Here is a 26820-nt window from a genome sequence, read left to right as displayed (position 1 = left end):
AAAATGCAATGGTGTTGCTTAAAGAGTGTTTATAAATAAATAAATACAAATACATGCACATAGCACATTACGTAGCACAGTGCACACATGCAAACACAGGCTTAACAGAATTATCATTAAAAATATATATATCTGACTGATATTAGCTGAGTAGGCTGTATACAAAAGTGATTATTTTCTCCTGCCCACTTTTGAGATCTGTGCCAGTGCTTTAGCCTGGAGCACATCAAGCTCACTTTAGCTAAACCTGAGGTAAAATGTTTCATAACTGAAAATCTGGGTTAGGTCAGGGCCTAAACCCACTAACACAGTTGTGTCCGCTTCTGTCCACTTTTCAGCATCTGAAACATTGATGTGTACCTGAAAAGCAGACACAACTGCATCAGTGGGCTCAGGCCTTAACAAACATAATTTAATTTTTTACAATTGTTAAAATACAACCAAAGTTGAAATAATAGTTACCCATAGAGGTGTTTTTAATAAATAATAAAAAGTAATAATAAATAAAATAATACATAAATAGTTATTGAGATGACATTTTAAATAAATAACACAGCAATATTATCATTTAAAATTGTAAAGAGATTGTCTTCAAAGGGTGACCATTTTCATTCAGGAAGACTCTTGCTCATTTTTCTGTCTGAAAAAAAATGTTTTTATAATTACAATTTTTTCAAGAAATGTAAAGCTTTTCTCTAATTTCAGATCTTTTTATAAAGACAGTATTCACGGGTTATGATTAAATACTGTACTATTAAATGTTATTTAAAAATAATTTTCACAAGTGATCATTTCATACAACAATACAATTATTACTAAAAACGTATACTTCTCAACTTAAGTCAGACATTAATGAGTTGAATCATTTATCACTTTCATATATCAGATACATCTAAACTGACTTATTAAATGATATGTTCAGTAAAGTGAAAGTATTTTCACTTCAAACATGTAATCACGTGTACAGAAGTGTTTTATATTCTTCTTTACAAAGAAAGGGGTTTGAAGTGAACAAAACTTCCAGGACATAACGTATACCTTTTCCCAGGTCCTTCCCAGGAGGGGGGGATTCAAAAACTCACAATGCTTTGAAAACTGGACAACAGGGTGCTAGTTTGTGTTTAATAATTAATTGTGATTCAAAATGAATTGTGCTTGTGTAGGAAGGGGATCAAGGCCAGAAGAACATATGCGACACGCTCCTTCCAGGGATTTGTGCATGGCAACGGTGGGGTCAGTAGCTAGAGGCTTTCCTCTTCATAGGTAAGTAACTCATTTTTTTGTTTTGATCTGCCTCAGGTATATGTCATCTGCATCCCAGTACTCACTCATTAAAGTACACAGATGCAGAAAAACCTGTGAGGGACAGCTGGTGTGCCAGAAGAACAATTTTTCTGACTTGCATCATTTGTTTTACTTGAATATTTGAGACATTTCTGTACTGGTGGTAAAAAAAAACAAAGCACATAAAAAAAGAGTGGATTTCTTCATATCTTTAGCAATGCCTATAAATTTACCTTTCTAATAATATCTTGACAATCCGATCTACCCAAGGAGCTGAAGGGTCCACACAGACCTGGCCTCCAGTTTTAAGAGTGATACTGAAAGATAAAATATACATTTAAACTTTAAATATCTGTGTGACAAATGTTTCATCACAAAATAATGCAAACACAATGATGTCATGGTCCCTTCGTGCACAAGCACAGAGCGCTCCTGGCCGCATGCGCCTGTGAACTACCGCCAGACACCGGCGACCTGAGCTGAGCCGTGGTGGGGGATTTTGACACAACAACAACATGAAATAACATTTGTAAAGCGCTTTTCTCCCATAGGATGCAAAGCGCAAAAGCATGGCTCAGACCAGTAATTAGTTGATTGGTAAATTGTGGTACAGAGGAAGAATTGGTAGAAAGGAGGGGGCAGAGGAGAAATGGGGGGGGGGGGGGGGGGATGGACAGTGGGCATGAGGACTGCACCTAATACATGCCTGCTCCAACCATTTTCAGTATACCCCCAATTTTTTTACCAAGTGGCAACGAAAGGGAAATTCTGTACTAGGGCATAGTTAACAATAACAAAAACAAATTATGTCAGGGGTTTTAAAGTTTCCTCATGCCACCCAAAACTAAAAAATGTTTTAATCTAAGACTCTCAGTAAAATATCTGTGTACTATTGTAATTATACTTACATTACTTCAAGATTTTTGCAGTGGGGACCACTGGGTATCAGCTCCACGCTATCCATTACGGATTTAGATATTTGCTTTGTTTCAAGCTTTATACATTGGCATCTTAAGTCTGTTGTGGATCTCTGTATTGACATACCTGCGTTTAAAATTGAAAAGAAAAAATAATTTAAAAATACTTTTCATTTCTAAATCATTCACTTATTTAGTAGACATGCTCATGCTGCACAGATGGTGCTCATATTTATACTGCAAGTTCATTCTTAATTGCTGCTATTTCCTGTTTCTCAGCTATGCAGAAATAGTTAACACTACAGGCAACAAAATACATTCTGAATGAATACATTTATTGTGTACAGATACAGTAAATAACAGGCTAAAAACTGAAATCTGCCTTTATAACTGGTGATTAAGTTAATAAAAGTCTTGAGAAAGTGTTTAAAAACCTGCAGTACCTTCTATTGCAGTGGTAAAAATTAAGAAAAGGACGAGAGCTACAGCGAAGGTTTTGGCAAACGTCATGGTTAAAGTTCTCTTGTGGATTTCCTTGGCAGGTTTCCTTGCTTGCTTGTTTTAGCTTTGCTGTGTCCTAGAGCTTCTGTTTTGCAGCTGACAAGTGAAATGAATTTATATTCTACCCTTGCATGGTCATTCTGATGTCATATTTATTTGATTACCTCATTGTAAATTCCAATTTCAGTAATTTGCGCTTTGTCACAGCTCCTGAGTCATGGTACACATTTTAGGATTTCAAGAAGTTATTCATTGTGCCCTCGTTCATGTTTGTGAACCTGAACCAACATTTTTTTTAAATGAATTATATGCTCGGATTATCTGCAGAAAGCTGGCACACATGTGCAGCTCACGTTCTTCAAAAGGAAAAAGAAAGTTAAACAAAGCAAAACAAGTCCTGAGAATATCGTACAAAAAAGACTGAACTTTAAAGGGAATGTACAGTGATTTTTTTCATCTGTTACTTTTACTAGATTAATAAGATAGATAGATGGATGGATTAAAACCAAACTTGATTAAAGGACCACTTTCATGTACATACTTTGAATTTAAGATACAGCTGTAATCAAACATGTAAGTGAACCTTTGTCCAGTTACAATGCACTGTATTTTTTTATATTTGTGTTGCTGTCCCTTATAGTGTGTATTATTAATTTGTTGGCTCTGACAAGTTTTGGACTAGTACATGTCTTAAAGTGGGCTAAAACTCCATATTAACTGAAAAATAACAATAATAATAATAATAATAATAATAAAACATCCTTAAAAAAGAAATTACTTGTTTAGCTTACCTATACTGTTGCTTTTAGTGTTCACTGTTAGACAGTGGCGTAGCTATGGAGCTCGGGGCCCCGGTGCAAGTTTTACATTGGGCCCCCCCCCCAAGCACTCTATACGTAACACTTGATACGGCGCAACCAAACCTGCAAAGGTCATCTACAGTGTTAGAGGTGCAAGAAGGGGATGGGGAACAGTGTGTTAATGATTACTAACGTTCAAAGCATCTATAGAAGTGATTATTTCCACCACAGGACCAATAAACAGCTTATACTTTGGTTTAGGAAAGGCCTCATGGGGCCCCTCTGCCTCAAGGGCCCCGATGCGGTCGCTACCTCTGCAACCCCTTTTGCTACGATTTAGGATATATATGATATTAACAAATAAGAAAGGGTTATTTCTGCTGGTTTTCATCTTTACTGTTTCTCCATGATGCCAAAAGTGGCATCACTTTACTATTTTCTTTTTCTTTTTTTCAACCCAGCTCAGTGTTAATTTTCCCTCCCTACTGCCACAGGTTACTACCAGGGCCGTGCAGAGGGTCCTTAACCTCCTTAGCGGTAACCCCGTGTGTGACACGGGGTAAGCCGCCGGAGGGTGCCGCTCAGGCCCTGCTGGGCCGATTTAAATAATTTTTTTTTTGCTGGACGCAGCTAGCACTTTGCTAGCTGCGCCAGCACCCCGATTGCCGCCGCCGCGTGCCCGATCGCCGCTATCCGGTGCGGTGCGCCCCCCCCCTCCCCCAGACCCCTGCGCTGCCTGGCCAATCAGTGCCAGGCAGCGCCAAGGGGTGGATCGGGTCTCCCAATGACGACGGGGGAAGCCCTCCAGGAACGGGATTTCCTGATCACCTATCGCCGGAGGCGATCGGCGGGGCTGGGGGGATGCCGCTGAGCAGCGGCTATCATGTAGCGAGCCCTGGGCTCGCTACATGATTAAAAAAAATAAAATAAAAAAAAAACTGCTGCGCTGCCCCCTGGCGGTATTTTTCATACCGCCAAGGGGGTTAAAAAACCGCTGAGCAGCGGCTATCATGTAGCGAGCCCTGGGCTCGCTACATGATTAAAAAAAATAAAAATAAAAAAAAAACTGCTGCGCTGCCCCCTGGCGGTATTTTTCATACCGCCAAGGGGGTTAAAAAACCTGTTTTCCTACTTTTTATATCACATACAGTTATCGTATTTGCTTTTGTGCATAAGTAGTATTATTCATTTAGAAATTACAAGTTCCCAAAGTACAATGTTTTGCTCGGAGAGCTGCAATTGCATTTTATTCATAACTGGTGTATTATTATTGTGTTTCTATTGTAATGTACCCAGGAATGATTTCTGAGTAGCTCTCTGTGTTCTTGAGTTTCTGCACAGTAAGAGAAGTGTTTACATTCCTCACTTGAGTAAACACAAGATAATGTTAAAGGACTTACGAGTGGTTCGGGGGGGTTGGCCCTAGAGCTGTGCAGCCGCACTCGCGGCAATGCGGACTGCGCAGCCGCGGCCAGCTCCGGCGGACATATTAGGAGTGGCTGGAGAGCCTGACCCGGCCTGTGGGGTCGCGAGCGTAAGGGGGGGGGGGCGATTTCACTAAGGGGACCCGGCGGAACTGCACGGAGAGCGCGGATGGCGTCCTCCGTGCATTTAAACAACATGCAGGTACTTTTTTACTGGTTTTGGCCTCGTAAGTCCTTTAAACACAAGATAATCACTAGTTCGGATGCAGGCTGTCCCTGCAGGGAGCTTAAGTAAGTCCTGTGTTTAACTAGTTGAATGCTGTTCTAGAAAAAAATGTGGTAGTATATAATATGCTGTAAATAATCTTTTAGAGCAAAGAAGAAATGCTGGATTTCATTCCGCTTTAAGTGGGGGTGCTCAAATTTTAAAAAGGGGCCTCACAATACCCCCCTCTTCATTTCTGGCTAGGGGTATTGGTTGTCATGTGGGTGCTGAATGCAGATGCTTGGTGCCATGTGGGTGTTGGGTGTGGGTGGGTATCGAGTGTCATGCTGATGTTGATTGCCATGTGAGATCTGGGTGCATGTACTAGATGTCATGTGGGTGCTATGTGCAGGTACTGGGTGTGACATAGGAGTGAATATTTGGCATCATGCCTGTACTGGGTGCTGGCTATTGGTGGACTTTGGTGGACTTTGGGCGTCACATGGGTTCTGAATGCAGATACTTTGGGTGCGGGTACTGGTTAAGTGGGTGCTTGGTGCAGATAGTGGGGGCCATGTGGAGGCTGGGTGCAGGTGTGAGTACTGGATGCAATGTCTGGCCTGGGTGCAGGTACTTGAGGTCATATGAGCATGAGTACTGGGTGCCAGCTATGGGGGAAAGGGGTGGATGTTGGGAGAAGTAGAGGTCAGTGTAGGTGCTGCAGGAAAGGGAAGTTATTGGGGGTGCTGGAGGAGGGAGAGGTCAGTTTAGGTGCTGGAGGAGGTCACTATGGGTTCTTCTGGAAACAGGAAGGGTACTGCTGGGGATAGGAAGGGTGCTGCTGGGGGAGGGAAAAGTCAATGTAGGTGCTGGGGGAGGGAGGGGTCAGTGTGGGTGCTGGAGGAAACAGGATCACTGCAGTGCTAATGCTGTGGAGGGATAGGTCAGTATGGGTCCTAGGTGGAGGAAGAGGTCCCTGTGGGTGCAAGGTTGAGGGAGAGGTCACTGTGGAGGCTGGGGGAGAGAGAGGTCACTGTTGTCAGAGAGACACTATCTTACCTGCTCCCACAGGAGCATATCACAACTGGAGGCAGGGCTTAATTTTTACAGCAAAAGGGGCCTTTTTATGGGAATTTAAAGAGGGGGGGGGGGTGCTTGGGCACCCAGAGCCCCCACTTGCACATGCCTGGTTACTGCCCCTCCAACAGCAAACATCAACTAGATAATAGACTTACATCACTATGTAAACTCTTCAAAGTGAGGGGGGTTCAATCACTTTCTGGTCATAGTGTTGTTATCATAGCGTCTTTATACAAAATAGGAAGCTGTTATTTGCATGCAAAGATAAGTTTGTTACTGTCTAAGCAGGTCATTTCGGCACCCAGCGCTCAGCGCCAAAGCTGGGCACCATCATAGCACTAGCACTATGCTGTGCACCCTGCGCAAGAGTAATTCAGGGCTCCGGTGATCGCCAGACCCTGAATTTCATCTCCCCCATGAGATTCTACAACTCGGAGGGGAATAGTATTTAATGCCATCAGGGATTTGAGCAGCAGCAGGGTGAGCCGTCACTCAGTTCATCCTGAGCCCAACTCACTGGTGGCATGACCATACGTATACCGTTACTGTAGTTAAAAAACAAATGAACAAACAAACAACTTCCCACAATCTGGCACTGGACAGTTGTGGCAGTAAGGCAAAGACCAGGTAAAAATATAAATGGGGAACGTGTAGGGACCTATTTTAGAAAAAACGGGGTAACATATTTTTGGGGCACTAACTATTTAGTGGCAATTTTTTTTATTTTTGGATGTTACACACCACTTTATTGAGGGATTATGAATGTTTCCTTTATTCATATTTCTTTATTCTTTTCAAAAGTGCTCCCTGCAAAGGATCTACGCAGAGGTATTGGCCAATCTGCCGGCTTGTGTGCATACTAGTCTGACTGTTGGACTGTATCACTGCTATCTAGAGAGTAAAGGAATACCTGAGTAACCCCCATAAGGAGTCGGATTAGTCTAAAACCTGTAAGAGCTGTTAGATTTATACAGGGGAGTATCTGGGGTTTTGGCTTGGGATATTGCTACCTTTTTGGAAATATCCCTTCTTATTCCCTCTCTCTGCCAAGTGCACAATACATACATAAGTTAAGTAGCCATGTTTCCCAGATAACGGAATTAATCTGAGGTCTGAGTGACGGGGAGGCACGGGATCAGGCATGGTGGAGAAGCACAGGGGTAGGCATGGGGCAGCAGCACAGGGGCAGGCATGGCAGTGCAGTACCAGTAGCAGACATGGGGGTGCAGCATGGGAGCAGGCATGGCACCCATGGTGCTTTGGCGCCCATGGCATGAGCCATACTGGCACCCCCCTAGAATCGACACCTCTGGATTTATACTAGTGAGAGAAAGCTTCATAGGAAAAAATATATAATTTATAGTTTCATGAATTGGAGTTAGGTTCCTTTCAGAAAATATTAAACTTTTCTAATGTTTTAACAACAAATTGTTAATGCTGAAAAGAAAGATCATAATTAAAACCAACCTCACTTACATTCTCTGGCAACAGTTTTGTAAAATCATCCTCAGTTGGGACCCAGTGGATCTCTCACTTAACAGCCAGTCTAGTGTTTCTACATCTTTGTCCCTATGTGACCACATTCCAACCTTGGCACTTGAGCACTTGAAGAGGGTCTGGAGGATAACATTGGGGTGTTGTGTGATAACTGCACACATAGAACTCTGAGGAGTGAACAAGATGCGCCAGCCAGGCAATAATTGTAGCAATGAGACCACCCACAGACCCATGGCTGATGTGGGTGGGCACCATAGGGGTGGTGGGTGTGGATGGATGCCATGGGAGAGGTGGGTGGAGAGAAGAGCAGAAGCTGCGTAGGGATGGAGCTCTAGCTATATTAAGATTCCCATTGGTCTGTTAATAGACCAGTGGGGAGCCTTGGAGAGAGATGTAGATACTTATGTTCTAGCTATGCTTAGTATAGCTAGAGCTGTGGTCAGGAGCGGTGTGTGTGGCAACAGGTGCGCGTAGATCTTTAATCAAGCTAACTGAGGATATTGGCGTGAGATCATTGCCAAGGGTACTGGCGTGGGAACATTTTTTTTTTAAGGTAGGTATTCATTGTTAATTTAGAAAATTAAAACACTTTTCTCGTGGTTTGGTTTTTATTTCTTTTTAAACCTTTGGGGAATTGGGTAAGGGGTGCTATGTACCCCTAAACTCATTTGACCTGGGGAGAGGACTGGCATCTGGGGGCCCCCTTCGAAAAGGGGACTCCATGATACCACCATGCACCCCCCAGGGCTTCGTCAGCCCTCACCTCCTCCTGGGGCACCGGAGGTGCGGAAGAGCCCCTTGTCTTGGACAAGAGCTCAGGGGAAGAGGGGGAGACTTGGCCGCCCCTCCCCCGAGCCGCCCCATTACCATGGACCATGTGGGCTGGTATAGCTCAGGGTGTGAAGCCCCACACAACTGTCCATGCTCAGAAGCCATCAAACCTGAATGAACTAGAGGTGTTTTGTAAAGAGGAATGGTCCAAAATACCTTCAACCAGAATCCAGACTCTTATTGGAACCTGCAGGAAGCATTTAGAGGCGGTAATTTCTGCAAAAGGAGGATCTACTAAATATTGATTTCATTTCTTTTTTTTGTGATGCCCAAATTTATGCACCTGCCTAATTTCATTTAAACAATTATTGCACATTTTCTGTAAATCCAATAAACTTCATTTCACTTCCCAAATATCACTGTGTGTGTCTCCTATATGATATATTTAACTGACATTTTTTATCGTAACAACCAATGATTTATACAGGAAAATCATGACGATTAACAAAGTTGCCCAAACTTTCGCATCCCACTGTGTGTGTGTGTGTGTGTGTGTGTGTGTGTGTGTGTGTGTGTGTGTGTGTGTGTGTATATATATATACATATACACACAGTGGTTTTCAAAAGTATTCTGCCCCCTTGAAGTTTTCCACATTTTGTCATATTACTGCCACAAACATGAATCAATTTTTTTGGGAATTCCACGTGAAAGACCAATACAAAGTGGTGTACACGTGAGAAGTGGAATAAAAATCATACATGATTCCAAACATTTTTTACAAATAAATAACTGCAAAGAGGGATGTGCGTAATTATTCAGCCCCCTTTGGTTTGAGTGCAGTCAGTTGCTCATAGACATTGCCTGATGAGTGCTAATGACTAAATAGAGTGCACCTGTGTGTAATCTAATGTCAGTACAAATACAGCTGCTCTGTGACGGCCTCAGAGATTGTCTAAGAGAATATTGGGAACAACAACACCATGAAGTCCAAAGAACAAACCAGACAGGTAAAGGATAAAGTTATTGAGAAATTTAAAGCAGGCTTAGGCTTCAAAAAGATTTCCACAGCCTTGAACATCCCACGGAGCACTGTTCAAGCGATCATTCAGAAATGGAAGGAGTATGGCACAACTGTAAACCTACCAAGAGACAAGGCCGTCCACCTAAACTCACAGGCCAAACAAGGAGAGTGCTGATCAGAAATGCAGTCAAGAGGCCCATGGTGACTCTGGATGAGCTGCAGAGATCTACAGCTCAGGTGGGGGAATCTGTCCATAGGACAACTATTAGTCGTGCACTGAACAAAGTTGGCCTTTATGGAAGAGTGGTAAGAAGAAAGCCATTGTTAACAGAAAAGCATAAGAATTCCTGTTTGCCACAAGCCATGTGGGGGACACAGCAAACATGTGGAAGAAAGTGCTATGGTCAGATGAGACCAAAATTGAACTTTTTGGCCAAAATGCAAAATTCTATGCGTGGCGGAAAACTAACACTGCACATCACTCTGAACACACCATCCCCACTGTCAAATATGGTGGTGCCAGCATCATGCTCTGGGGGTGCTTCTCTTCAGCAGGGACAGGGAATCTGGTCAGAGTTGATGGAAAGATGGATGGAGCAAAATACAGGGCAATCTTGGAAGAAAACCTCTTGGAGTCTGCAAAAGACTTGAGACTGGGGCAGAGGTTCACCTTCCAGCAGGACAACAACCCTAAACATAAAGCCAGGGCAACAATGGAATGGTTTAAAACAAAACAGATCCATGTGTTAAAATGGCCCAGTAGTCCAGATCTAAATCAAATCGAGAATCTGTGGCAAGATCTGAAAACTGCTGTTCACAAACGCTGTCCATCTAATCTGACTTAGCTGGAGCTGTTTTGCAAAGAAGAATGGGCAAGGATTTCAGTCTCTAAATGTGCAAAGCTGGTAGAGACATACCCTAAAAGACTGGCAGCTGTAATTGCAGCAAAAGGTGGTTCTACAAAGCATTGACTCAGGGGGCTGAATAATTACGCACACCCCACTTTGCAGTTATTTATTAGTAAAAAATGTTTGGAATCATGTGTGATTTTCGTTCCACTTCTCACGTGTACACCACTTTGTATTGGTCTTTTACCTGGAATTCCAATAAAGTCGATTCATGTTGGTGGCAGTAATATGACACACTGTGGAAAACTTCAAGGGGGCCGAATACTTTTGCAACCCACTGTGTATATATATCCAGTTCGGCCTTTCTGGACGAGCTTCCTCGTCCAGATAGGCACTGCTGCTGCCACCGCCTCGTGCGCGCGATCGGGCGCGCCCCCGCTGCACGCCGCTAGCCCCCCGATCAGTGAATGGGAATATAATTCCCATTCACCGATCTATCTTCCTCGCAGAAATACCGACGCTTTCTCTCCAGAGAGCGCGGTATTTCTGCCCCCAGGAAACATCTCCCCTGCTTTTAAGTTCCTGGATGCGAGATCGTTCGCATCCAGGACTTTTTTTTACTGTGGCCATCTTGTGGCCAAATAGTAAACTGCACCACAATACATTTTTAATAAAAAAAAATATTATTTTACATTTAAAATTAACAGTTTCCCTCCCACACCAAAAATTACCCACATACACTTTTTTTTATAAAAAAAAAAAAAAAAATACAATTAAAAAAAACAACAACAACATAAATAGTTACCCAAGGGTCTGAACTTTTTAAATATGCATGTCAAGAGAATATGTTATTATATTATTTAAAATTATAAGCTTATAAATAGTGATGGATGCAAATTGAAAAAATGCACCTTTATTTCTAAATGAAATAGTGGCACCATAAATTGTGATAGGGACATCGTTTAAACGGTGTAATAACCGGGACAGATGGGCAAATAAAATACATGAGTTTTAATTACGGTAGCGTATATTAATTTCAAACTATAATGGCCAAAAACTGAGAAATAATGAATTTTTTTCATTTCTTTCTTAATCTTCCTGTTAAAATAGATTTAGAAAAAAATAATTCTTAGCAAAATGTAGCACCCAAAGAAAGCCTAATTAGTGGCAGAAAAAACAACATATAGATCAATTCATTGTGATAAGTAGCAATAAAGTTATAGACGAATGAATGGGAGGTGAACGTTGCTCGGATGCATGAGATTTTTGGACCGCGGCGCTGAACCGGTTAATTATATATATATATATATATATATATATATATATATATATTTATATACATTATCTGCCATTTTACTACATTTAAATATAGTCTTCTTCCCTTTAACTTTAACATCGATTTTCTCAAAAACGAAGGTCTTTTTGAGAAAGAAGAAAAAAAAACATTTTTTTTCCTCTTGTTCCCACTGTCCTCCCTAGCATTTGCTAAAAATGTGATGTTTCTACCACGGGGCTTTGCTTGAGGACCGCGGTGTTAAACCCCCCTAAAGACCAGGCCTTTTTATTGTTAATTGGCCACTGCAGCTTTAAGGCCAAGCTGCAGGGCCCACACACAAGTGATTCCCCCCCTTTTCTCCCCACCAACAGAGCTCTCTGTTGGTGGGGTCTAAACGCTGCACCGTTGTTTATTTTTTTTTATAAATATTTATTATTTTTTTTTAATAAATTTTGCTATTTTTTTTTATTTGTGCTCCCCTACTCCCTCCCTCCCTCCTCCTGCCAGCCAATCAGGGTGATCAGCTGTCATTGGCTTCAGCCTATGACAGTCAATCACTCCCTGGTCTCAGGAGGGCACACCCGTGTCACACGGCTGTCCCCAGTACAGCGCTGCTGCCGATCGCATCACTGTACATGTAAATAGATGGTGATCACGCCGTCTAACAGTCTCCCGAGCAGCGATTGCCGCTCGGAGACTGAAGAGGGGACGGAGCCCCATTGGCGTGGGGCGGTCTTTAAGTAGTTAAGCACTTTAGTATGTTTCAGGTGCTTTCCCACATTCTGTGTATGAACTTTAACACTGATTTTTTTTTTTTGCAAAACTACAAGGTCTTTCTGAAAAAAATGTTTTCTCTGTTTTGTTTCTCTTCTTCCCACTCTTCTCATTTACATATCCTGAAAATTTGGAGATTCTAGCTTGCATGGGGGTTTTGCTATTAACCACAAAATTTGGCAGCCATTAAAATTTCTTTTAAAATAACCATTCAAAAGTGTTTGAGCAAAATACGTATTTCTTGGCGACTATTTCACACTTGATCTTCCTCTGCCATGCCACTGTCCAGGTTTTGGTACACTTTTTGCACCTTTTTTAAAGAAATTGTGGCTGCAGAGAGGCACCAGCAGGGGAGGGTTCTGTGTGAGAGTAGGGAGAGGTTAGGTCATAGTAAAATATCATCTGTAAATATTAGAGATTTTACTATTTGTACTTTTACTGGTCCACATTGTACAAGACGTACAAATAGAAGTCACAGTGGGGAATAGTAGAATATCAGTATTATAAACAATATTTTATGGCATATCCTGGCACGCATTTTACAAAACAATAACTTGAATATTGTTTATATTTGATGCCCGTTTTAACAGGTGGTTTTTATAATATGCACGCCTTGTGTCTGTGTACGATGCTTTAGAGACAGTGATCACTCTGAAAGGTGAGTAAATTATTTAGATTCAAATTTGCAAAAAATTGTTTAGTGTTTATAGCCTAATATACTGTACGTAGATGTACCTTGCTTGAAACAGATATCTTCAAGCTAGGATATGAGATTAATTTTAGTTACTGGAGATGGTAAATTCATGTTGTTGTTTTACCAAAGGACTTCAGCCTTCTGTCTGCTGACTAACACCCAGTCTGCTTTTAGTGGACTTCAGCCAGCGTGCATTCCAAAACTACTCACTGGAAATTCTCAAGTCTGCCTGTCCCAGTGATTAGTGAGTGAAGACAAAAATGAAGTACCAGTAGGTAAGTGCTATACAAAATCCATGACATAGGAAATAATAAAGTAATGTGCCTGATACAAAAAATTGAATTTTATATAGGCTTTTATTGAGAACTCAACAAACTTCATACATGGAATTTAACATCTAATGTGCATACTTTATCATTCTTATGTAATTATTGCAGGCTGACCAATTTACCATAATGCTTTATAGAATACAATGACCAGTTCATGTCATTAGCTGTCTCTTAAGGTGCCTACACACGCACTACCAGCGGACAACACGGGTCTGCCGGACCCTCCCGCTGGGCGGACTTTTAGCCGACAGTAGCGCGTGTGTACGAGCTGTCGGCGGACTCATAAGGCTGTTTCTGAATGATCCGCTCAGCGAATCGTTCAGAAACAGCCTTATCAGTCCGCCCGTCGTTGCCGCTGGTAGTGCGTGTGTACGCACCTTAAGGAGGGAATCTGTTTGCCAAGGTCTTGTTGACTTGAATGCTAGCACTCGGCTACAACGTAGTCAAAGCCAGTACCTACGGCAATTATCATTTGCAGGACATATACTGTAGCACAGGAGTCTCAAACTCGCGGCCCGCGGGCCATTTGCGGCCCTCGGTACAATATTTTGTGGCCCGCGCCAGCAAAAGAGACTCGGAAGCGAACTATTTTACCTTATAGTTTGCTTCATTGCTCCCAAGTAATCCGCCGCATCCCCGCCGTTAAACGAGGGCTGCAGAGCCCTAAAATCCCCCGGGCAAACATCCACGACTGCAATGAGGGGCAGAGCTTCCAGCTGTAGCTCTGCCCTCCTGACATCAATCGCCGCATGGATCGCTGCCTCTCCCCGCCCCTTTCTGTTAAGGAAGAGTGAGAGGGGCAGGCAGAGGCGGCGATCCGCCGCTATTGACGTCAGGAGGGGCAGATCTGAAGCTGAAAGCTCTGCCCCTTCCAGGAAATGCCAGCGGATTGCCCCCCGGGCGATTTGGGGGCTCAGCAGCCCTCGTTTTGCGGCGGGGACACGGCGGATTACTTGTAATGGGAGCACTGAAGCGAACTATAAGGTAGGACACTTCATGTTCAGAAGAAATAATTAAAACTGTTAATAATGACATTTGAGGACTTTTTTTGTTGAAATCCCTTATGCGGCCCAGCTTCATCCTGACTTTGCCTCCTGCGGCCCCCAGGTAAATTGAGTTTGAGACCCCTGCTGTAGCAGAAGTGCCAGCTGTAAAAATTTTAGTTCCTGGTACTTGGATATGGCAGAAAAGGTGACTATTCTTTACGGATTTCCATTTGGGTAAGCTGTGCTTTAGTATGTTTATTTATGTTATGTATGTGTGTTATGGCATAGGGTAATGGGGTTAGCATTAGCTATTAGAAGTTTAATGGGAACCTGAAGTGAGAGGGCTATGGAGGCTGCCATCCTTATTTCCTTAAAACAATACCAGTTGCGAGGGGGGCATGCATGGCACCATCAGAAACAAATGTGATTGAGCAGCGCTGGGTGGCTCCCGAACCTCATCCATGAGCAGGTTGGTGAGGTGTAGGAAATGCCCAGGAAGGGCAAGACGCAGAGAAAAGACCCTACAAATATGCTGCAGCAAACAATGCTTGGCCCCCTGCAAGCTGCTGTCACTAACATGATCACCTCACAGCTGCACGAGATCAGAGGCAAGGTTGGGTTGCTGGAGGATCATCATGATGTTATGGCTGATGTTATGGATGATGCTGTGGTCGAAGATAGAAACAGAATTGAAGAACAGGAATCCATGATTGTCCAAATAGAGGCACGCATGGAGGACTTTGAAAATCAGGCTTGGCACTCAAACCTGCATATTAGAGGTCTGCCAGAGCAAATCACAGTCTTGAAGGAAAGATACAGCTTTAAATCTTTTCTCTACTCCCACAAGCTGACCCTTCCCTGTCCCGAATGGATAGTATACATCATGCTCTGGGGTGTCTACATAATTCTGACACTCCTCGGGATGTTATACTTAAACTCCACTATAGTGAGGTTAAGGATCAACTATTACTGGCGGCAAGAGACATGAAGGCCCTTCCTTGAATTCTCTAGTCAGTGCAGCTCTATTCTGACATCACGCCTACCACGCTGAAGAAACGTAGAATACCGCGACTGGTCACCACCACTTTGATTTGAGAATAAACTCCATATAAATGGACAAAGGAGGTAGGAGGCGTCCAATAGATAAAATTGTGTTAAAAAAAAAAAACATTTTAAAATATAGAGGTGGCTTACCTCAATAAAGACAAGTTCATGAAATATGAATTTTAATAAGCACAAGCAATGCCTTTGTTGTGTCTGCGCCCACTTCCTCAGGCCAAATAAAGTGCCAGAGTTGTATCAGAGCCAGGTGGCAGACGCTGCATACTACGGTAAAGGATGAGTGTAGTTTGACTGCATACATATGTCTTCATTGCCATCCCTGATGCTGCTCAATTATTTTTCTGTTCTGCCAAACAAAGAACTTTAATATGCACTTGGCATATTAAAAGTGCATTAAAATTAGAATGTCAGGATTCAGTGAGGGGTTTACACCGTGGTGGTGGGATGTTTGGCACCAAGGGTGTGTTCATGTCAATAGAACAGGTTAGGTTTAGGTCTGAGGAAGGGGTTAAGGAGGGTTAAGGGTTAGGTGTTTGGATTAGGATTTTTGCTAAGGGGACGGTTATAGTCAATTGATGGGGTAAAAGTGACAATACCATAGAAGAAAAATTGGTCACATACCTTGACCACCTGTTAGCAAATTGCATTGGTGAAACCTCTGTAACCTCGGTCATCAGTGCCAAAAACTCCTGCGTATCTCCTCAGGAAGAACCTAGTGACACGACCGACCACATCCTAGAGTGAGTTTTATGGAGATGTTTTTGGGATGTGGGTGGAAACCAGAATACCTGGAGGAAACCCATGCAAACATGAAGATAAAATATTAATACTGTGCAGATAATAATCCTAGTCAGGATTAAAATCTGGGACTCTAGAGATGGAAAGTTTAATAAAAAATCCTTAGACATATTCTTTCCAAAATAGTTTTATACATCTTTTTGGCATAATACTGGTTTTATTTGCATGTACAGTCAGACAGTGATGGTCCCTATGTGCTGCAATGCATGGTGAGTCCTATAGCAGTTGCATTTTCTCTTTGACGTTTATTTCTGTTTCCTCATGAGAAATCGGTTTTCTACCGAAAAAGGGCAGAATGAGCAAGGTTTTCCTTTTATCAAACATCTGCCAGTGATCGCCTTTCTGCAGAAATGTTGTTTCTCAATGCCTGCACAATATCCTTTGAATATTGCTTCTTTCAGTGTAACAGTAATACAATCTTCCAGTGTTATCTCAAACACAAACCATATGCGTTATCCTACTCATGCTTTTGATCAGTACAACATGGTTTGGCTTCTGCTGACTTTATTGGCTTTTTCTGTGAGATTACTCTTTTTTCACTCTTGAGATGTTAAAAGAAAAAAAAATCACACTCCTGGATTAAGCCAATCTATGACTAAAGGCTTACATTTTGTGTTTCAGTGTTGAATCAATTACAGTCTACGTATTAAGCTAAATCAGCCAAGTTATGCTGGTAACTCTTATGTGCCACTGGTGGGAACAGGACTCAAATGACGTTAGCATGACTGTACCGACTATTTATTTATTTATATTTACTTTGTCCTGATTCGAACAGTACAAAGCTATTAGCTACAGCAGTGTGATTGATATCAGACAAGTACCCAGTACCCAAGTAAAGCTAAGTACCCACTGAAAGACAGATGGCATGAATCCACTGCCGAACGATTGTTCCACGATCTATCTTTCAAGATCTTCAGGTGATGTGAACAATGTTATAGGACTGAAGGATGCTACGCTGAATGATTGAATCGTAAAAATGATAGTGGATGTAGACCAAGTGCCTATAGACTGCGGACGCATAATTTAACCCATTAGTTTCTTCAAATGAAATATTTTGCTTGAAGATGCACACTCATTTTAACCTCAGCCGCCAGAACTCGTTGTTCTACCTTACTGAGATCATCCAGAGCAGTGTAGGGAGCGTTTTTATATTTACCTGTTCTGGGCAGCTGGATTGGCTTCTTCTCTTCATCCACCTGCAGCGCTGCACTCACAGCATCCTCTTCTGACTTCTAATCACATGATATTACATGTGATCGGGGCTCAGAAGATAGTGTCAGCAGTGCACCGCCACCCCGTGGTGGAAGAGGGGTAATTATAGAGACTCTTCCACCACCGGTTGGCGCTGCACCACTGACACTAGATGTCTGTGGCAGTGTAGGAGTTAAAATACATACATATAAAATGTACATTTCTTCCCCAGATTAAAATGCACTTGCAGTTTCTCAGTCCCACTGCCAAAATTGTGTGCAAATGAGTAGAAAGGTTTACCAGCATCTTTGTGCAGAACTGCAGATCCTTAGCAGGAAATACTTTTGTAAACAATTAAGAAAATTCTGAAAATCCCCCATGATGAGATGGGCTAGTCCAAAATCTGTCAATGACAGCAACATAGGAAAAAGTTATTTCATGTACATTTTATATGTACTGTATATATTTTACAATTTTACAATTTTATGATAGTGGCCCTTTAAACAGTACTATAAATAAGTTATGTTTAAACAAGGCATTTCTGTATTTGCCAAACTATATTAAAATCAGCATTGATGTTTCAATTGCTATAAGAATATGATATTCTTTTTTTTTTTTTAAATACACATTAGTAAAAAAGTAATCAGTTCAGTTGCCATAAATTATGTTAAAGTGAACCTGAACTCTTGTGCTGGACAGATGGAAAACATATAGAAATGCACTCTGTATGTATTTACATGGTTTCGTCTATCTAATTCCCCTCATCTGTGACTAAGCACAAGTTGTAATTTGATCCCCGAGCTGTGTTAGCTGTGACTGCCACGGCAGAGAGTTAATTGGTAAACACAGGATGTTAATAATATGACTGCTTCAATGAAAGCAGGATGTAGACAAACTGCAGATTTATATCAGCTGTAACAAAAAAAAATTCTTTAAAGGTTATTATGCTGTTGTGTATCTTTTAGAGCAGAGAGGAAGTTCTGAGTTCAGGTCCACTTTAAAGGGGAACTGAAGAGAGAGGTATATGGAGGCTGCCATGTACTGTATATTTCCTTTTAAGCAATACCAGTTGCCTGGCAGCCCTGCTGATCTTCTGCCTCTAATACAATTAGCCATAGCCCCTGAACAAGCATGCAGCAGATCAGGTGTTTCAGACTTTAAAGTCAGATCTGACAAGACTAGCTACATGCTTGTTTCTGGTGTTATTCAGATACTACTGCAGAGAAATAGACCAGCAGGGCTGCCAGGCAACTGGTATTGATTAAAAGGAAATAAATATGGCAGCCTCCGTATACCTCTTACTTCAGTTTCCCTTTAAATGCCCAGTAATGCCTTTCATTTACTGTACATAGCTTGCAATGGAACATTGCAAGTGCAGACACATCTCTTTAGCAGATATATGTTTGGCAGATAAATAATTGCTCATTGGCAAACATTGCTCAGCCAAAGCTAAAAGGAAGAAATGTCAACTACAGTTCAGGATGTTTAAACAAAGGGGTTCGTTGTCTATAGTGTATGAAATAGTTTCTGGTCTTTCATATTATTATGCCTTGATTGACATAATGATGAATCAAATGTTTTGCTACTACGCTAAGATTTCATCACAAGTGATAAAAAATCAGTTTGCTGGAGGCATTAATTTGTCTCCTGGTAGTCTACACTTTAAGACCTATGCCATTTTTACCTTCAACCCATGACTTTTTATACAGTACAGACCAAAAGTTTGGACACACCTTCGCATTCAAAGAGTTTTCTTTATTTTCATGACTATGAACATTGTAGATTCACACTGAAAGCATCCAAACTATGAATTAACACATGTGGAAGTATAGTACATAACCAAAAAGTGTGAAACAACTGTCATATTCTAGGTTCTTCAAAGTAGCCAAAGCTTAGCTTTACTTTTGCTTTGATTACTGCTTTGCACACTTTTGGCAACTTTGAAAGTGTCCCCAAGTGCAGTTTTAAAAACCATCAAACGCTACAAAGAAACTGGCTCACATGCAGACCGCCCCAGGAAAGGAAGACCAAGAGTCACCTCTGCTGAGGAGGGTAAGTTCATCCAAGTCACCAGCCTCAGAAATCGCAGGTTAACAGCAGCTCATATTAGAAACCAGGTCAATGCCACACAGAGTTCTAGCAGCAGACACATCTCTAGAACAACTGTTAAGAGGAGACTGTGTGAATCAGGCCTTCATGGTAGAATATCTGCTAGGAAACCACTGCTAAGGACAGGCAACAAGCAGAAGGGACTTGTTTGGGCTAAAGAACACAAGGAATGGACATTAGGCCAGTGGAAATCTGTGCTTTGGTCTGATGAGTCCAAATTTGAGATTTTTGATTCCAAACACCGTGTCTTTGTGAGACGCAGAAAAGGTGAATGGATGGTCTCTACATGCCTGGTTTCCACTGTGAAGCATGGAGGAGGAGGTGTGATGGTGTGGGGGTGCTTTGCTGGTGACACTGTTGGGAATTTATTCAAAACTGAAGACATACTGAACCAGCATGTCTACCACAGCATCTTGCAGCAGCATGCTATTCCATCCGGTTTGCATTTAGTTGGACTATCATTAATTTTTCAACAGGACAATAATGCCCAAACACACCTCCAGGCTGTGTAAGGGCTATTTGACCAGGAAGGAGAGTGATGGGGTGCTGCGCCAGATGACCTGGCCTCCACAGTCACCAGACCTAAACGGAGATGGTTTGGGGTGAGCTGGACCGCAGAGTGAAGGCAAAAGGGCCAACAAGTGCTAAGCATCTCTGGGAACTCCTTCAAGCCTGTCGGAAGACCATTTCAGGTGACTACCTCTTGAAGCTCATAAAGAGAATGCCAAGAGTTTGCAAAGAGCAGTAATGAAAGCAAAAGGTGGCTACTTTGAAAAACCTAGAATATGACATATTTTCAGTTGTTTCACACTTTTTGGTTATGTACTATACTTCCGCATGTGTTAATTCATAGTTTGGATGCCTTCAGTGTGAATCTATAATGTTTATTGTCATGAAAATAAAGAAAACTCTTTGCATGAGAAGGTGTGTCCAAACTTTTGGTCTGTAATGTACATCATGCAAATCTTTTTCTTTTTCCTGCCATTTCAGCTGCCCGTAAATAAGCACTGAGGCTGATTCACAAAACTCATCTTAAGTATTTAGAGTGTAAGCCCACAAGGGCAGAGCTCTCTCCCCCTTTTGTTTCTTGCAATTTGCTATAAATTTTGATCATCATGTTACATTTGTCACTGTAATTAAAGAGAACCCGAGGTGGGTTTTACAAATCCTATTAGCACTCAGAGGCTGGCTCTGCATATAATGCCCAGCCTCTGTTGCTATACTGTCTCCCCCCAGACCTCACCTGCGCTCTGCTGTGCCCCCCAAACTAAACCGCCGTGCTAGCGACACACAACGTTTTGCCAGCAGGCTGTTTACATGTACACTGTCACTCTACACCGCTCCCCCGCCTCCTCTATATCGCTGCTCCCCGCCTGCGTCCCTCCCCTCCAATCAGGGAAGGAAGGGACGCTTCGTGTTGCTAGCACAGTGGTTTAGTTTGGGGGGCACAGCAGAGCGCAGGGTGGGCCTGGGGGGAGACAGTATAGCAACAGAGGCTGGGTATTATATGCAGAGCCAGCCTCTGAGTTCTAATAGGATTTGTAAAACCCACCTCGGGTTCTCTTTAAATATGTTCTATATTATGCACCAATATCTGTATTTTATGTATGCCACTGTCTGTATTACTGTGTGCAGTATTACGTATGCGCAGTATGGAGTGGCCTGTCTGCGGGAGCAAAAAAGGTCCCCAAAGACCTCTGAAGCCTCCCGTGGCGGGGGATTGAAACAGGCAAGCCAACACTGGGAGGAACAGACCGTGAGAGGAGCGGGAAGGCTCTATAGGACCTTAGGTACGTTTTTATTTATTTTTTAATTTTTTTGTGAGTTTCCCATTTACTTTAATAATGATCTATCCTTCGCTATTTATCTCTGTTTCTGCTTTGGGTTTATACACACTCATTTTCTCTTAAATTATCTCACCTTCCTTATTTTTCATCTCAACTATAAGGATAAATAATTCATGAGATAAACAGATAAGTACAAATTAATCACAGATTAAGACAGAAAAGGAGAGATAAATTATGGATTTCTTCTTTGCTCTAAATTATTCTTCACAGCATAAAAGGTACTACCAGAAAAAACACTGATAGCAGAATAATATTTAAACAGTTAAACACAGCACTTAAAGGGACCCCGAGCAGTGCGGAAACTATGGAAAGATGCATATCATTGTAAAGCTCTCTTTCTCCTCTTTCCAATGATATATAAACCGCCGCCCTACGCCTTTTAGTTTTCGCGATTTTCGCGATTGAAATTGCCGCGGCCGCGATTTCAATCGCGAAAATAAAGAAAACTAAAAGGCGTAGAGCGACGATTTAGAGGTCGTCAGAAAGAGGAGAAAGAGAGCTTTAAAATGATATCCATCTTTCCATAGTTACATTGTATTACACAGGGCGACTTTTTCTCAAAGTCAGCAGCTCCATTCAGCAGAAAAAGTCGTCCTGTGTAATACAATGTAACTATGGAAAGATGGATATCATTTTAAAGCTCTCTTTCTCCTCTTTCTGACGACACCTAAATCGTCGCTCTACGCCTTTTAGTTTTCTCTATTTTCGCGATTGAAATCGCAGCCGCGGCAATTTCAATCGCGAAAATCACGAAAACTAAAAGGCGTAGGGCAGTGGTTTATATATCATTGGAAAGAGGAGAAAGAGAGCTTTAAAATGATATGCGTCTTTCCATAGTTTCCGCACTGCTCGGAGTCCCTTTAAGTTGTGGAAGTGATTATAATGTGTTGTTTATTTTCAGATACTATTGTAAACATTGCTAGCAGTGTTTTAGGTGAATACAAGCAGAAAGTGTACACAGGAGAAGACACATTCTCACTGGATACCTTATAATATATAAATACAGCAGCTATGCAATGAACTACACTGGCAGCTTTCAGAGCAGATCAACTGTACTTTGGGAACTTGTAATTAGAAAATGGACACTTGTGCACAAAAGCAAATATGATAACTGAATGGGTTATAAAAATTAGGAAACCAAGTTTTTACAGAGTTTTATGTCAGAGTTTAAACCTGCTTTAAGATACAAATAGATAAATAATGGAATAAACAGACAACACAAGATCATTCATTAGATACGTTTTGTGAATCAATCCCTTATTTTTTCGAATTCACAATTTATCTTTAATTATCTTTCTTATGTCATGATTTAACTGTCCTTATACCATATTTTTCAACACATCTATCAAGTAATTGATGAGATAAACAAATAAGAGGGATAAACCATGAGTTACGATAGATGCTTCTTGTCTGATTCTCTGTTGTTTTTTAAAGGTGTGCATCATTCATACTATGAAGCAGGGTCCTGCTTTCTCTTCTGTCTCCAATTTCTATAGTCTTGGTTTTTATGGGCTTGGTGGAGGATTGCCTTAAAATGTGGTTACAAATGTCTATCATGACCTCCACACCTTCAGCTGTGTCTGCTGCTTCAGGCCCAAGGGCCCCAGTGCAGTCGCAACCTCTGCATCCCCTATTGCTACGCCACTGCTTATGCCCTGCTCAGTGTGCTTTCCTGCACTGATTTTTGGCAGCATGGAGGAGAGGCTGCACATACTGTAAGTAGATGTGGAGGTGAGGAGAAGAAATAACAGCACCAAATAATTGGCCTAAGAAGCGTAAGACAAACATCTTAATAGCTAAATGAAACGTAATGAGATATTTCTGAATACACTAGGGCAACTCTTCTACTGTACATATCATTGGTTTGCATAAGGCAACATAAACATTACATTTATGAGTTAACCAACTAGGCAGGAATAAGGAATAGAGATGGCCCGAACGGTTCCCGGCAAACTTCAGTGGTTCGCTTTCGCGGAGAATCGGGAACTTTTGTGGAAGTTCGATTTGCCCCCATATTGCATCATTAGGGTCAACTTTGACCCTCTACATCACAGTCAGCAGGCACATTGTAGCCAATCAGGCTACACTCCCTCCTGGAGCCACTCCCCCCCCCTTATAAAAGGCAGGCAGCATCAGGCTTTTCACTCACTCGTGTGCCTGCAGTAATTAGAGAAGGGAGAGCTTCTGTGCAGAGACCTATAGGGAAAGCTTAGTTAGGCTCTTGTAGACTTAGCTTGCTCCTTGCTGATTCTTATTGCTAAAAAGCACCCCTCCTCAACCACTCTTTTGAGAGCTAATGTTGTTCTTGTGTCTTTTTTTTTTTTGTGGCCCACTTGCATTATATACAGCCCTGTCAGTCAGTCGCAGCTGGCTTTTGGCCCCTTGGTGGTATAATTACTACTGTGCCAGGTGCACATTATAATACCCATCACTGCATCTACCTGTTGTTCACTTCAGTGCACCCACCTACCTACGTGAGCTCACGCAGTGTCACTGTGCCGGTCCGGTACCTGTCTGTGTGTGACAGGTGCACATTATAATACCCATCACTGCATATACCTACCTGTTGTTCACAGTGCACCCACCTACCTATGGGAGTGCACACAGTGTCACTGTGCCTGTCCGGTACCTGTCTGTGTGTTACAGGTGCACATTGTAATACCTATCACTGCATATACCTGCCTGTTGTTCACAGTGCACCCACCCACCTACGATAGCGCACGCAGTGTCACTGTGCCTGTCCGGTACCTGTCTGTGTGTGACAGGTGTACATTGTAATATCCATCACTGCATATACCTACCTATTGTTCACAGTGCACCCACCTACCTACGTGAGTGCACGCAGTGTGATATACCACTCCGTGCATACCTGTTAACTGCACCTGTGCGACTGCACATTCTATTAGTCAAGTCAGTGCATACCTTTCACTTATTCCCCCCAATATGGACAAAACAAAAGGCAGAGGCAGGCCACCTGGAAGGTCTGTTCGAGGTCGCTCTGTTGTGATTTCGTGTGGCCCTCGACCAAAGTACAGTTTTCAGAAGAAGGCACATGCCATCAACCCCCAATATTGTCAGGACGTAGTTGACTATTTAACACAGAACACCTCATCTTTCTCAGCTTCCACACGGAAGCGTGACATATCTTCCTGCTCCTGCTCTGATTCTAGTACCCCACTTAACACTCAGTCGGCCGCCACCACCAAAGTGCCCTCACCCCAGGGCTCAGCGGTGTGGAAATTGTTTTGTGTGTCTGCCTCAGATGAGAGCAATGCCATCTGTACTCTCTGCCACCGAAAATTGAGCCGTGGAAAGACCAAGACCTGTGTAGGGACAACTACCTTACGAAGGCACATGATTACAAAGCACAAACTGAAATGGGATGACCACCTGAAAAAAGCAGCACACAAAAGCAAAGCCACACACCGCAGTGGAAGATACCAGGCCGCAATTTTTTCTCAAACAAGGCGATACCTAAACTGTACCGTGATGTTGAAAGGCAAGTGGTGACATCTTTGGCACACAGCGTTGGGTCAAGGGTCCATCTGACCATGGATGCCTAGGCTGCAAAGCACGCTCAGGCCTGCCCAAAGACTAAGTCAGTCACCACACACAGCATCTCTGCCTGCAGGCTGTGTGACTGCCTGCCCCAAGACTAAGTCGCTTCCCACACAGCATCTCTGCCCGCAGGCCAGTTGACTGCCTTCTCCGCCACCACCAACAGGGTCCAGGACTCCAGGTGGATTCCTGAATTTTTAAGGCTGCTGCTAGCAGCGTCCGCTATAATAATTTTTCTGGTGCGTGTACATGCCTGCCTCATTTTTCTGGCTGCACTGCAGCTGCAACAACAAAACAAAAGGCATGTACATGTGCCAATTCCCCTTCGTGATCATTACCTTGCCGCGGTGAAGGGGCTGGCGTATCACAATGAAGCAATGACCACGATAATAAGGTCGTTGCTTCATTGTGGACAGCATAAAACGAAGTTTCTGCACAACTGTGTAAACACATGTGTGCTAGGTCATAGATAAGAGAATTTGCTTAAGGGAAGTATATGACCATAAAATAGCACTCCATGTATCAGTATTCAAAAAGTATAACAATGTTTATTAGGAACAATCATATAGCACCATACATATAAAAACATTAAAAAACACCAAAAGATCAAACCTCATCAATTGCAGTCGTAAAGTACTGGCACCTCAATTCAGTAATCCAGCATTAAATATAATGACCAATAATTATCATCTGGGTGGCTCAATAAGAGCCCACCCAGTGATAGAACCCGGGTTCTGCAGTACTCAATAATTGACTGAAAAAGTGCATACATATATATATTAATAAAGTGCAAAGTGCAATATACCACCTGAAAAGAAATTCATATATTAGCTTAAAACATAAAACACAGTGAACGATAGTTGCAATAAAGTGCAGCAGGGGATGCCGTATAAGAGTGTATTATGATGCTGGAACTGGCAGCAATGTGCAAGGAGAGAGCGCTTACGTGACCCAGGTTTGTAGTTAAAGAGGTGACCGAGAGGAAGGGACGCCCCCGGCAGACAGCTTCCCCTGCTGCACTTTATTGCAACTATCGTTCACTGTGTTTTATGTTTTAACCACTTGAGGACCTAGGGCTTTACCCCCCTCAAAGAAAACCTGAACTGAAAATTAAAAGTCAAAATAAGCATACACAAGTCATACTTACCTTCCATGTCGTCTACTCCTCAGTGTTTTTCTCCTGTCCCGCGTCCTGTTTGTTCACGGTGATCAAGGGAATTTTCCGTCCTCCATTTTGAAAATGGCCGTTACCCATAACAGCTTTCTGGTCAGCACACAGTTAAACTGTAACATTGCCCACTTGAGCCATAGGGAAACATGGACATTACCTGGTACATCCGGTTTCCTCTCAGCTATAACTGACAGCAACTGATATTTTATTGACAGCAACTGATATTTTATTGACAGCAACTGATATATTTCAGATCTGACAAAATATTGTCAGAACTGGAAGGGATTATTGTCAGAAGAAAATGGTGAGCTTCTGAGAGGAACTGATGGCGAGGTAACTATGTAATGTTCATTTGAAGTTACCTCGTGTGTTTATTTTAAATATTTTTACTCAGGACCGGCCACTTTTTTTCCATTCAGACCACTGCAGTTTTCACGGTTTATTGCTCGCTCATACAACCTACCACCTAAATGAATTTTGGCTCCTTTTCTTGTCACTAATAAAGCTTTCTTTTGGTGCTATTTGATTGCTGATGCGATATTTACTTTTTATTATATTCATCAAAAAAGACATGAATTTTGGCAAAAAATGATTTTTTTAACTTTCTGTGCTGACATTTTTCAAATAAAGTAAAATTTCTGTATACATGCAGCGTGAAAAATGTGGACAAACATGT

General features: G+C 42.2%; 1 protein-coding gene across 2 annotated transcripts; it reads right to left on the bottom strand.

Moving 5' to 3' along the window:
• Positions 1-499: 499 nt before the first annotated feature.
• Positions 500-26234, bottom strand: LOC137547878 (interleukin-8-like). 2 transcript variants are annotated; one of them, XM_068271124.1, is made up of 4 exons: positions 26121-26234; positions 2193-2328; positions 1518-1601; positions 500-640 (listed from the first exon to the last, which is right to left on the bottom strand). In XM_068271124.1, the coding sequence occupies exons 1-4, from the start codon at positions 26125-26127 to the stop codon at positions 613-615; spliced, it is 255 nt and encodes an 84-aa protein (XP_068127225.1). In that variant the 5' UTR covers positions 26128-26234; the 3' UTR covers positions 500-612. The 2 variants fall into 2 exon arrangements, with proteins under 2 accessions (XP_068127225.1, XP_068127224.1); XM_068271123.1 differs by lacking the exon at positions 26121-26234 and adding an exon at positions 2645-2774.
• Positions 26235-26820: the final 586 nt, after the last annotated feature.

This window comes from Hyperolius riggenbachi, chromosome 1 (assembly GCF_040937935.1).
Source record: "Hyperolius riggenbachi isolate aHypRig1 chromosome 1, aHypRig1.pri, whole genome shotgun sequence".
Classification (NCBI taxonomy): Eukaryota; Metazoa; Chordata; class Amphibia; order Anura; family Hyperoliidae; genus Hyperolius; species Hyperolius riggenbachi.
Note: the sequence above shows the minus strand (reverse complement) of the source record. Positions and strands in the feature narration are given on the sequence as shown.

What these genes read in the sequence shown, in the direction of transcription:
- LOC137547878 (XM_068271123.1), bottom strand. Translation starts at nt 2,711, where the DNA reads ATGACGTTTGCCAAAACCTTCGCTGTAGCTCTCGTCCTTTTCTTAATT. An exon ending in TGCAAAAATCTTGAAGTAAT is followed by an intron (nt 1,602 to 2,192) that starts GTAAGTATAATT and finishes TTTATCTTTCAG; the next exon opens with TATCACTCTTAAAACTGGAG. An exon ending in GTCAAGATATTATTAGAAAG is followed by an intron (nt 641 to 1,517) that starts GTAAATTTATAG and finishes ATTTTTTTTCAG; the next exon opens with ACAGAAAAATGAGCAAGAGT.